The following is a 14,024-nucleotide window of genomic DNA, read 5'->3' on the forward strand; positions in this document are numbered from 1 at the left end:
GACATGTCCTTGCTCTTCATAGTAATGTAATCATACCAGATGAAAGACTGACTTAATGTGACCTATTTGCTACTGATCTCTGCAAAAAGAAAAGACAGTTTGTACAGTGTTTGCAGAACATGACACTAAATAAATGATTTGATCTGAGTTTGAGAATAAGAGGACTAATCACTTACTAAATCATTGTTCTTTGGTTATTGGGTTACACACACACACACACACATTGATTTATAATATATTATTACATTATACATCTGCTTTATGATAAACACCAACATTATGTATACTCATAAGAATTCTGATGTTATATACTATGTGAGAGTACTAATGTTTCATATAATTTCATAATTAGGTTGCCCGTAAGCTACATACTAGTTTAGCTTGTAGGGACATTGACTCTGCTGCAAAGTTTATTGGTGCTGGAGCAGCTACAGTTGGAGTCGCAGGATCAGGTGAGTTTCATTTTTGTTGTATGTGTTGGGGGTGGGTAGGTGGTATTCTGTCTTACTGAGTTTTTCTCATCATCAAATTCCTGACATGTATTCTAAAGGGGTGTGCTGGAAATTATGATAGTGCTACATGAACTTACATCATTATTAACTCTCTATCAACAATTTTTCTCCAAATCAATCTGTTATCAGTCAAAAAGTGAAAGAGTTACTCAAAAATCACAACATCCAATTGCTTCATTGGCCAGGTATCTCTTGACCATTATCAGATCTTATACTTCTTTCTTCTAAGTCACTTTTTACTGTATTAATCCATCTACTTCTTTGTCTTCCTCTGGATCTTATTCTGCTAGCATGGCAGAGAACACTTGTTTTGCTAATCTTTCCTCTCTCATTCTGTTTAAGTGACCATACCACCTGAGATTAGCTTTGCTAACACATTCCTGGATGCTAACAACGTCAAGTTCTTTCCTAATATTTTTAATATGATATTGCCATTGATGCCATCAGTTCATGCCCTTAATCTTTCTCTTGTTTCTATTTTGGTCAAGTGTTTTAATTCTGACCCAGCTTTCAGATCTATAAGTCAAAATTGGTTTGAAATCTTGTATACCTAATTTATTTGTATAACTAATTTTTTGACTAATTTCTCTCTTATTCCATATAAATTTATTCAGTTGACTTCCCACCATACCAGCTTTGTTGATTCTCTTTCCATATTTAGTTTACCATCTTCACTAAAAATTGTGCCTGAAATGTTTCACTTGTTCTATAGGTTCTTCATTCATGATGCAGTTGATATTTTCAGTGTTTCTGTCTATTTTCATTTTCTTTGTCTTGTTATTCCTGATTTTCATACCAAATTTATTGCAACAGTTATTCAATTTAGTCAAGGAATCTTGCAGACTTGTACTGGATTTATTTACAAGTATAACATCATCTGCATAAAGTAAAGAGCTGAGAATCTCCAATTTTGATATCAGAATTAATATCGCTTTCCTTCGCAATGTGATCCATGCAGATAATGAGTGACAGAGAGGATAATCCTTGTCTGCACCAGATTTAATATCAAACCATCTTCCTGTACTTCAGTTCTAACTGCTGATTTACATCTAAAATAAAGACTAAATATTACTTGATATAATGTCCCATTGACACCATATAACTGTAGTGTTTTGTATAGCTTTTCTCTTGGTACCTTGTCATATGCTTTTTGCAGGTCTACAAAACTTAAATACAGATCTTTGTTATATTCCCAAGTTTTCTAACTATTTGTCATAAAGTGAAAATCTGATTCTGACAATCACTATTTGGCCTGAATCCAGCTTGTTCTTTGCCAAACTTCCTTTCCACAGTTGTTCTTAGCCTTTTCTCAAATATACTTGCATAAATCTTACCACAAACAAAAATTACAGAGGTACTGAAATACCTCCTGTAATTTTCACATTCAGTTTTATTTCTCTTTTTTTTTTTGTATATGGATACTATGAGAACTCTTCTCCTATCATTTGGAATTTGTCCCTCTGTCCAGGCCTTCTGAACTATGCAGTGTAGCAACTGCAAGACTTTTATATCTCTATATGTAAGCATTTCTGGTCGAATATCATCTACTCTTGCTGCCTTTTTCCACATTTTAGGCTTCAGATGGCTTTTTCAACTTGGATATGTATTCCTTTTTGCATGCCTGTTGAGTGTTTTTTACTACTTGCTGTTACTGCTTGTTACATTTAATTTATCAAAGTAATTACTCCATAAATCAAGGATATCTCTTTCTCCAGTTGTCATATCACCGTTATCATCTCTTATTCCTTTTACAGCCTCCAGAATATTTTGCCACCTTCCTGATATTTATTTTCTATATTCTTGCCAAATTCTTCCCATGACTTTCATTTAGTTGGTTTTACACAGTGTTTAGCTTTCTTACATTTGTCTCTGTATTCTCTTTTGCTGACTTTTTCTCCAGGAACTTTCGATATATTTTCTTCTTTAACTTCTTGTGTCCACTATGGAGTTCTGATTTTTCTATCCTTGCAGACAATCTCACCACATGCCTCTCTGGCTGAATCAAAGTTTTCTTCAGGGCTTGTTACTGAATCTCCAAGGTTTGGTTCCTGTTCTCAAACTCTTTCATTTTTTCTTGAATAATGTTTGTGTATTTTAGTCTACAGTTCACATCTGAGAGCTGCTCAACTTTTATTTGCTTTAAAACTTTCTTACATGTTATTCTTTTCAATATGAAATTCAATTTTATTCTGCTCAAGACTAAATTGTGATCGCTTCCAATTTCAAATCCTCTGTACACTCTGGTGTCCTGCACCAGGGAGAAAACATCACTATCAACAATAACATAGTCAATGAGACTTTTCTTATTCCTTGCCTCTTCTCTCCATGTGAATTTGTGCACATTTTTATGTTGGAACATGGTGTTAGTAATAACCAGTCCATGTTCTGCACAGAAATCCAACATCTATTTGCCATTATTATTAGCTTTGCTCTTTTCTCCATATTTTCCCAAAATATTTTTGTATGTCTGACAACCATTTCTTACTCAACTATTTAGATCTCCAACAAGGACCAACTTTTCCTTTTTCATTATGTCAGTTGCTGTCTCTTAAGCCTCAGAAATTCTTCCACTTCTACCTTAGTAGAATAGTCTGGGACCATAGGCACAAATAAATCTCATTGTCCAGTTCCCCATTGTGATATTTGCCCACATCACTCTATTTGATGCTGTCTGCCATTCAAGATTAGCCTTGTGTTTAGTGTTGAATACTATAGCTACTCCTTCTCCCTAACTGTTATTGCTCAAATATAACATTTTGTATATATTGCTTAGAAAGATCTCGTCAGTTTTGTCTTTTTTGTTTGTCACCCGTATTATGTCGATCTGGTACTTATCAAATTCCTCAGCGAGCTCTAGTTTTTCTGTATTTTCTTTGCATTCAAGCTTCTTATGTTGATAGTACCAGTCTTGAACTCTGATGATGAGTTGCGGTATTTCAGGATTTGTTCCATTAGCTGACTTTTTGCTGTTCACCCTGGTTCCCTGGCAAAAACAATGTGGAAGGGGGTTGTCCTTGTTTTACCTGTTGATGCCTCAGCTGACATGAAATTCTCTCATGTTGTACCATCATTTTATTTGTGATTTAAGTGAATAAGAATACAATTTGGTTGGCTAAATCCCAAATGAGTTTTTCTAATAATCTGAAAATAACTTCTTTCCAAAATTAATAAGGAAGCAAAATTACTTGTAAAAAGATGGCTAAAGCTAGGAACATAAATACACATCAAAAACATTAGACCAAAAAAAAAATAAAGAAAATAAAAAATGAAGCTGCAAATGCTTCTTTGATAGCGGTAAATGCCTTGAACATTATCACAATACAGTTAGCTTGTGTTGGTTTGTGTGAGAGAGGATCGGATCTGCTTTGTATCAATTTAGTGGTATTGTATCACATCTTTTTCATAAATCTATTTACTATACAGTCATTCCATTCCTTCACTTTTGTAAGAAACATAATACCATATATGTATATGGTATTATATTATATTACATATTATATACCATATATGTATATGATATAGTGTGTGTGTGTGTGTGTGTGTGCGTGTGTAAAAAAACTGATGAACAGAAAAAACAACAATGCTATCCCATAGCTGAGCGTATTAGATTTTCATTCCTTTTAGAAAATTTTACTTCAATCCTTATCTGCTACCAAATGAATATCTGATGTATACATATACTTCACCATGTCTGATCTTTCATGCTGTTTGGATCAGTACTACTTTATCAGTTTATAATCTCTAAAGATGGGTGCAGAAAATTCTGTAATGATATTATTTATTCAGATTTTCCTTCTAATAATATCACAAGGGTGCACCCTGTTGGGTATCTACTTTGATACTGAACGAACGAGGATGGGCTGGCAATTTGGGATTTAGCCGACCAAATTGTATTCTTATTGGTTAAACCAAAATAAAAAATGATGGTACAACATGACAAAATTTCATGCCGGCTGGGGCGTCGCCCGGTTAAACAAGGCCCCCGTTGTTTTTGCCAGGGAACCAGGGCGAACAGCGAAAAGTCAGCTACTGGAACAAATCTGAAAACAAACCCCAACTCAACATCACCAGAGTTAAAGATCGGTACTATCAACGTAAGAAGCCTGAATGGCAAAGAAATGGAGCTAGCTGAGGAATTAGATAAGTACCAGATCGACATAATAGGAGTGACTGAAACAAAAAAGACCAAAACTGGTGAGATTTTTCTGAGCAATAAATACAAAATGTTATATTCAGGCAATGACAATCAAGGAAAAGAAGGAGAGGCCATAGTATTCAACACAAAATACGAGGCTAATCTTCTTGAATGGCAGTCAGTCTCAAGTAGAGTAATGTGGGCAGATATGAGAATGGGGAACTGGACAATGAGACTTATTTGTGCCTATGGTCCCACAGAAGGTTCTACTAAGGTAGAAGTGGAGGAATTTTTTGAGGCTTTAGAAAAAGCAACTGACACAATGAAAAATGAAAAGTTGGTCCTTGTTGGGGATCTAAATAGTAGAGTAGGAAATGATTGTGAGACATACAAAAGTATTTTGGTAAAATTTGGAGAAAAGAGCAAAGCTAATAATAATGGCAAATATCTGTTGGATTTCTGCTCAGGACATGGACTGGTTATTACTAACACCATGTTCCAACATAAAAATGTGCAAAAATTCACATGGAGAGAAGAGGCTGGGAATAAGAAAAGTCTCATTGACTATGTTATTGTTGATAGTGATGTTTTCTCCCTGGTGCAGGACACCAGAGTGTACAGAGGATTTGAAATTGGAAGTGATCACTATTTAGTCTTGAGCAGGATAAAATTGAATTTCATATTGAAAAGAATAACATGTAAGAAAGTTTTAAAGCGAATAAAAGTTGAGCAGCTCTCAGATGTGAACTGTAGACTAAAATACAGAAATATTATTGAAAAGAAAATGAAAGAGTTTGAGAACAGGAATCAAACCTTGGAGATTCAGTGGCAAACTCTGAACGAAACATTGATTGATTCTGCCAGAGAGGCATGTGGTGAGGTTGTGTGCAAGGATAAAAAAATCAGAACTCCCTGGTGGACACAGGAAGTTAAAGAGGCAGTGAAGGAAAAGAAGAAAGCATATCAAAAGTTCCTGGCAAATAAGTCAGCTTTTACTCTTACAGAATACAGAGACAAATGTAAGAAAGCTAAACAGTGTGTAAAACTAGCTAAACAAAAGTCATGGGAGGACTTTGGCAAGAATATAGAAAATAAATATCAAGAAGGTGGCAAAATATTCTGGAGGTTGTTGAAGAAGCTTAGGAATGGAGGAAAGAGTGCTGTAAAAGGAATTAGAGATGATAAAGGTGAAATGAAAACAGGAGAAAAAGATATCCTTGAAGTATGGAGTAATTACTTTGAAAAACTGCTAAATGAAACAAGCTGTGATGACAGCACAGTGATAAAAAACACTGACCAGGCATGCAGTCAGGAATACATATCCATACTTGAAGTAGAAAAAGCCATCAAAGGCTTGAAATGTGGAAAGGCAGCAGGAGTAGATGATATTCGACCAGAAATGCTGAAGTATGGTGGTATAAGAGTCTTACAGTGGCTGCACTGCATAGTTCAGAAAGCCTGGACAGAGGGACGAATTCCCGATGATTGGAGTAGAGCTCTCATAGTACCCATATATAAAAAGGGAAATAAAACTGAATGTGAGAATTACAGAGGTATTTCCCTACTGAGTGTTCCTGGCAAGATCTATGCAAGTATACTTGAGAAACGGTTGAGAAGAATTGTGGAAGAAAAGCTTGGTGAAGAACAAGCTGGATTCAGGCCAAATAGAGGCTGTCAAGATCAGATCTTCACTTTACGACAAATAGTCGAGAAAGCATGGGAATATAACAAAGATCTGTATTTAAGTTTTGTCGATTTGGAAAAGGCATATGACAAGGTGCCAAGAGAGAAGCTATTCAATACGCTGCAGTTATATGGTGTCAATGGGGCATTATATCAAGCAATACTTAGTCTTTATTTGAGTTGTAAGTCAGCAGTTAGAATTGAAGGAAGTACAGGAAGATGGTTTAATGTTAAATCTGGTGTGAGACAAGGATGTACATTATCACCTCTGTTATTCATTATCTATATGGATCACAGTATGAAGGAATGTGGTATTAAACCTGATATCAAAATTGGAGATATTAATGTCAGCTCTTTGCTTTATGCGGATGATGTTATACTTCTAAATAAATCCGCTACAAGTCTGCAAGATTCTCTGACTAAATTGAATAGCTGTTGTAATAGATATGGTATGAAGGTCAGCAATAAAAAGACAAAGACAATGAAAATAGGCAGAATCATTGAAAATGTCAACTGTGTTGTGAATGGAGAACCTGTGGAACAAGTAAAACATTTCAGCTACTTAGGCACAATTTTTACTGAAGATGGTAAACTAAATATAGAAATAGACAACAGATTCAGCAAAGCTGGTATCGTGGGAAGTCAATTGAATAAATGCATATGGAATAAGAAAGAAATTAGTCGGAACACTAAATTAGCTGTATACAAGACTGTGTTCAAACCAATTTTAACTTATGGATCTGAGAGCTGGGTCAGAAGTAAAACACTTGACCAAAGACTAGAGACCGCAGATATGAGAGTCCTGAGAAAGATTAGAGGCGTGAACAGATGGCATCAATGGCAATATCATATTAAAAATGAGGATATTAGGAAAGAACTTGACATTGTCAGCATCCAGGAATGCGTTAGCAGAGCTAATCTCAGATGGAATGGTCACTTAAATAGAATGGGGGAGGAAAGATTAGCAAAACAAGTGTTCTCTGCCAGGTTGGCAGGAAAACGACCCAGAGGAATACCAAGATATAGGTGGATTGATACGGTACAAAGTGCCTTAGACGATAGAAATATAAGATCTGATAATGTTGGAGTCTTGACAAGTAACAGACTGATTTGGAGGAAAATTGTAGATAGGAAGTTAGTAATGATGTAATTTTTTCATGTAGTACTGTCATATCCTATACACCCCTTGAGGGTACATGGCAGGAATTTGATGATGATGATGATATTCCAGGATATTTTATATACACTTCTTGGGTTGACTGTCACATCTAATTTATCCTGGTACAAACATATTACTTACATATTTCATCAAGGCGAACAGTGAAAAGTCAACTACTGGAATGAATTTGTTAATAATTCGTGGATTTTTATATAAAGAGAATATTCATAGATATTATATCTTAATATTTAATCCTACCATAGAGATGATCTCTGTTTCTAACAATTATTTTTTTTAATTCTGAGTGTACCTATATGTTATTATATGCACAAGGATTTATATGCACTCCAATTGGTGCAATGATCTTAAATCTTTCTTTCAGAATCCAAATAATCACTGACTCAAGGCCAAATACAAAATAAACACATTTAATAAAACAAAAACAATATATATACACTTGAAACAATATTACATAACTAATTACAAATTAATTGGATCCAAGGCCTTTTTAAATAAATTTACACTTAAGACTTGACTAAACACTTTGTTTGCACAAAATGTTCATAGCCAGTTTCTTTCTTTGTCAAGGCCCTTTTCTATAGAGATATGACTCTAATCTTCATTTTTACAGGATCCTTTTTCATCACTTATGTAACACACATTAATTCTTCCTGACTTAATTCTGTCTCTTTTCTTCAGTAGAAATAATAGTCAGATCTGGTGTCCTTAATACAGATGAAACTTCCTAATCAAAGTTTTCTTGAACATTTCTTTAAAACATAAATAGCAAATTCTTCTTTTATTCACTAAATGCATACTGGCAGTCTTAACTATTCAAAAAAAAAAAAAAAAAACTTACAGTTCTACGATTTCCTTTTTGGAATCTACTATAAATCTTTCAATTAGTGTTTCCTCCAATATTCTGTTTAAAACACATATAGCAATATTTTCTTTTATTTATCCACATACTTATTCTACATTAAAACTTAATAGTCCCACGATTCCTTTTTCGGAATATACTATTAATTTTCCTCCGACTGTCACATAAAAAAAACCTAAGTTCCTCCGAACCTAAATATCTGCCGGCCTGTGTTCTAAATTCCTTCCGAACGGTCTCTTGTTTACAGCCGTTACTCCGTTACCGAACACTTTCTTGTCAGCTGTCAATCACTCATCAAACTTCTCGGCGAGCATGCGCACTCCGTGGCAAGCGAGAAACTAAGTACTGTATAATGGCTGACACTTCATCTCCGTTAGCTATAAGAGAATGTCCTCATAAAACTCATCACAGCTTTTGATAATTTTAAATTACAATAAAATTTGTTTAAAGTAACACAATTAATTAATTAAATCCGGTAAGTACATAAATTTTTAACTACTTTACATATCACTTTTAATAAAACAATTTCCATAATGGGCACCTCGCAAGTGCCGACAATGCGTGTTATGAAACTAAAACTAATGAACATTCTAACATAACCAATACGTAAAAATATTCACAATTTTAAATTATGATTATTTTTACAAATTCCAACTCAACATCACCAATTTCAAGATTGGTACCATTAACATAAGAAGGATCAATGAAAAAGAAATGGAACTGGCAAAAGAAGTGGATTAATACAAGATCAGCATAATAGGTGTTACCAAAATAAGACAAAAACAAGCTAGATTCTTCTAAGCCAGTGTTTACCAAATTGTGGTGCCCCCCCCCCCCCCCCCCCCCCCCCCCCCGAGATATGCGAGAGGTATTTAAGGGTATAAGGCACTTTTTAAAAAGTGGATTACGTTGCGTGTGTTCTTTACATGCATTAATCACAAGATAAGTGCTGAAGAAAGATGAACATCCTTCACACTCTTGCTTCCACTTCTTGAAAATACAGTAAAGCAGGCAGATATTCATCCTTCTGCTTATAGAGAAGACTTATCAGAGCAAGGTTTGATTATGATATCAAGTCTTTGCTTCTGCAAGAGACAGTATACTTCAATAGCTGGAGCATTTCAAATATCACCTGTTCCTAATGTTTACATCAAAGTAAATGAACCACCTTTTATTACTTCAACAGCAACCATGGGTTCTACATGATATGATTTTTCCAATTTTGTGCAAGATGACTCAGTTTGTGTACAGTTTCTGCACCATTTGACAATGTCATTGCCCCATTCTCTGTTTGGTCTTCCTCTTTTGTTCTTTCCTTCAGTCATCCCAAACAGTAGCATTTTTAATTTCCTCTCATCGTTCATTCTACACATATGGCCAACATCAACAGCTGTCTTCATTATTATGTAACCAAAATAAAATCTGCCTGGCTAAAAGAGAATTTTTTTTTTAAATTAATTTTTATTACCCACAACTATATTTTTCTTATATATACTTTGATCTCGGCATGTAATTTGTGTATTTTAAACATTGTATAAATCAAAAGTTCCAATTTAACAAGTTATAGTTCAAAAATCCTGCCATTGGAATGAATGCTTTTGATTGTTCATAATTGTGCAACTGCTGCCCTGTTTATTAGATTGAAAAAATTCCATGTTTGGATTTTAGAGCAGTTTCCAGACTACATAAAAAAAAATAATAATTTTGTGCACACATGGCATCTATTTGCTATAAGCCTTGTGGCCTCGTGTGAGGAGGGTGAGATTTAAAAAAATAATAATAAATAAAATTGAAGCATTTTAGTTACCTATGGATTTGCTTTGTCTTAAACTTTTACAGAATTAACCATTTATAGTAAGACATTCAATTAATTAGTTTTTTTATTTATTTATTATGATTGGATAGATTATTTGGAAAGAAAAATATAATAATCAAAGAAGAAAGCTTTGCTGAACCAAAAAATACGTTAACTTTTACATACTGACACGTATATAATAAATTTTGCATTTGTAGTTTCAGTTTGCATATGTGATGGCTTTTACTTATGTGCTAAATTGAGATGATGAGCATAAAATTGAACATGATTTAGCATAACAGCAACCTTAGGTTATAATGTAATGGTTAAAATACACGAATTACAAGCAAAGATCAAAGTATATAAGAAATATATAGTTGTAATAAAAATTAGAATCAACTTGAAAAGAATAATGCTAAGTTGGATTACTGAGGTTACTGTATATTTGAATAATAATGAAGTTCAAATTTAATAATTTCATCTTTAGTTCATGAAAATAAATTGAATGGGCTCTGAATTTATTGGATGTTAAATTTTTTCAGTTCTTCATCTGTAATATATAATTATCAAAGCTGCATATGAGGTCTTTTCATATTCTCTATTGTATGATAGTATTTAGAAAGCACTTTCTAGATATGTATAAAATATATATATATATATATATATTATTTTTTTTTTTCCCCTTCAGGTGCTGGTATTGGTAGTGTATTTGGAAGTCTAATTATTGGCTATGCCCGTAATCCTTCATTAAAGCAACAATTGTTTTCCTATGCCATTTTAGGATTTGCCTTGTCCGAAGCCATGGGCTTATTCTGTTTGATGATGGCATTCTTACTCCTGTTTGCTTTTTAAACATTTTATTTGTACACATACTGTAGTTGCTTAGCAGCACAAGACTAGATCATGAGGACCAGAAAAGTATTCTGCATCAGTTACTGCCAAAAGAACAGAAGGTGATTTGTGCATTGATATGTTATTAGTAAATGCTTACGGAACGTATAATTGTTATAATGAAAATAAAGGTCATTGTTTAAAACATATTCTATAAACGTTATCTGTATTTACATGAATGTCTTCACGTGACAAAATGTAGATAGAATCAAATTAACGTTATTAGTGTAGACAGTCGCAAACATTTTGAGATTGTGGTTATTGAACATTTTTTCTGCATGCATTATTACATTACATTAAATTTTATATTGTCATGTTGTACCATCATTTTCTATATTGGTTTAAGCCAATAAGAATACAATTTGGTCGGCTAAATCTCAAATTGCCAGCCCATCCTCATTCTTTCAGTATCCAGAAAGATACTCAACAGGGTACACAACGAGAAGGCGAGAATTGGACATTAGGTCAGAACTGGTCGGTTCTCCGCATTCCTTTAAAGGCTACGTGGAGTTCTCCTCTCAGTTATACAGCTTTGACCTTTAAGCACGGAGAGAAGAGGCAAGGAATAAGAAAAGTCTCATTGACTATGTTATTATTGATAGTGATGTTTTCTCCCTGGTGCAGGACACCAGAGTGTACAGAGGATTTGAAATTGGAAGAGATCCCTATTTAGTCTTGAGCAGGATAAAATTGAATTTCGTATTGAAAAGAATAACATGTAAGAAAGTTTTAAAGTGAATAAAAGTCGAGCAGCTCTCAGATATGAACGGTAGACTAAAATACACAAACATTATTCAAGAAAAAATGAAAGAGTTTGAGAACAGGAACCAAACCTTGGAGAGTCAGTGGCAAGCCTTAAAGAAAACCGTGATTGTTTCAGCCAAAAAGGCATGTGGTGAGGTTGTCTGCAGGGATAGAAAAAATCCCAACTCCCTGGTGAAAACAGGAAGTTAAAGAGGCAGTGAAGGAAAAGAAGAAAGCATATTATCAAAAGTTCCTGGCAAATAAGTGAGCTTGTGCTCTTAGAGAATACAGAGACAAATGTAAGAAAGCTACACACTGTGTAAAGCTAGCTAAACAAAAGTCATGGGAGGATTTTGACAAGAACATAGAAAATAAATATCAAGAAGGTGGTAAGATATTCTGGAGGTTGTTGAAGCTTGAAAATGAAGGAAAGAGTGCTGTAAAAGGAGTTAGAGATGATAAAGGTTACATGAAAACAGGAGAAAAAGATATCCTTGAAGTATGGAGTAATTACTTCGAAAAATTGCTAAATGAAACAAGCAGTGATAGCACAGTGGTAAAAAAAAAATCAACAGGCATACAGTCAGGAATACATATCCATACTTGAAGTAGAAAAAGCCATCAAAGGCTTGAAATGTGGAAAGGCAGCTGGAGTAGATCATATTCAACCAGAAATGCTATGCTAAAAAGTATGGTGGTATAAAAGTCTTACAGTGGCTGCACTGCATAGTTCAGAAAGCCTGGACAGAGGGACAAATTCCTGATGATTGGAGTAGAGCTCTCATAGTACCCATATATAAAAAGAGAAATAAAACTGAACGTGAGAATTACAGAGGTATTTCCCTACTGAGTGTTCCTGCAAGATCTATGCAAGTATACTTGAGAAACAGTTGAGAAGAATTGTTGAAGAAAAGCTTGGTGAAGAACAAGCTGGATTCAGGCCAAATAGAGGCTGTCAAGATCAGATCTTCACTTTACGACAAATAGTTGAGAAAGCATGGGAATATAACAAAGATCTGTATTTAAGTTTTGTTGATCTGGAAAAGGCACACAACAAGGTGTCAACGGGGCATTATATCAAGCAATACTTCGTCTGTATTTGAGTTGTAAGTCAGCAGTTAGAATTGAAGGAAGTACAGGAAGATGGTTTAATGTTAAATCTGGTGTGAGACAAGGATGCACATTATCCCCTCTGTTATTCATTATCTATATAGAATACAGTATGAAGGAAAGTGGTATTAAACATGATATCAGAATTGGAGATGTTAATGTCAGCTCTTTGCTTTATGCCAAGTTTGCAAGAATCCCTGACTAAATTGAATAACTGTTGTTAATGGATATGGTATGAAGGTGAGCATTAAAAAGACAATAAAAATAGGTAGAATTGTTGAAAATGTCAACTGTGTTGGTAACGGGGAACCTGTGGAACAAGTAAAACATTTCAGCTACTTAGGCACGATCTTTAGTGAAGATGGTAAATTATGGTAAACAGATGACCAGACATGGAGGGGTGTGGTTGGGAGGAATGGCGCCCCTGACATTAACGCGAATGGGTTGAAATTATTGAACTTCTGCTGTACTAACAGCTTGTCCATAATGAATACCTTCTTCCAGCACCGAGAAATCCATAAGTATACCTGGTACAGGAATACACAAGAACATAGTGCTCTGATTGACTTCTTTATAATCTCAGCAGAACTATTTTCCTCAGTGTTGGATGTTCGTGTGAGAAGAGGGGCAGAACTGTCAACTGACCACCAGCTTGTTGCTTGCACTCTACGGCTTCAGAAAGCAGATGCTACTATCAACGCTGGTAGGCCTAAGCAGCTATACTGCATGAAATGGGAGACATTGGAAAATGAGGGTGTGAGGAAGAATTTTGCAGATGACATTTCCTCCAGGTTCAAAGAGATTCCCAATACTGCAGATGTTGAGGAGGAGTGGAAGCTGTTCAGAACAGCTGTCACTGCCTCTGCACTTTCATGCTGTGGCAGAAAAAGTGTGGCAACGGGCAGCGAGAAAAGAACACCTTGGTGGAACCATGAAGTCCAAAAAACTGTCCGGGCAAAAATGGAGTCCTACCTAACATTGCTTAGAGTCAGGTCACCTGAGGTTCGTTTGCGGTATGCTGCGGCACAAAAAGCTGCTGCTGAGGCAGTAAAGACAGCAAAGCGGAAGACTTGGGAATCCTTTGCAGAAAGATTAGACTCATCCTATGCAAATGC

General features: G+C 34.9%; 1 protein-coding gene across 2 annotated transcripts in view; it reads left to right on the forward strand.

Annotated features, from left to right (window-relative positions):
* LOC150098891 (ATP synthase lipid-binding protein, mitochondrial-like) overlaps positions 1-11,204 on the forward strand; it is a 67,455-nt gene extending 56,251 nt beyond the window's left edge. For both annotated transcript variants that reach the window (XM_090405046.1, XM_090405047.1), the window contains exons 5-6: positions 353-452; positions 10,853-11,204. In XM_090405046.1, coding sequence (XP_090261172.1) covers positions 353-452; positions 10,853-11,016 — 264 coding nt within the window. In that variant the 3' untranslated portion in view covers positions 11,017-11,204. The remainder of the gene's footprint in view (positions 1-352; positions 453-10,852) is intronic.
* The last annotated feature ends 2,820 nt before the right edge of the window (positions 11,205-14,024 follow it).

This window comes from Typopeltis vanoorti, chromosome 15, assembly GCF_054136105.1.
Source record: "Typopeltis vanoorti isolate ZY-2024b chromosome 15, IOZ_Tvanoo_1.0, whole genome shotgun sequence".
Lineage (NCBI taxonomy): Eukaryota > Metazoa > Arthropoda > Arachnida > Uropygi > Thelyphonidae > Typopeltis > Typopeltis vanoorti.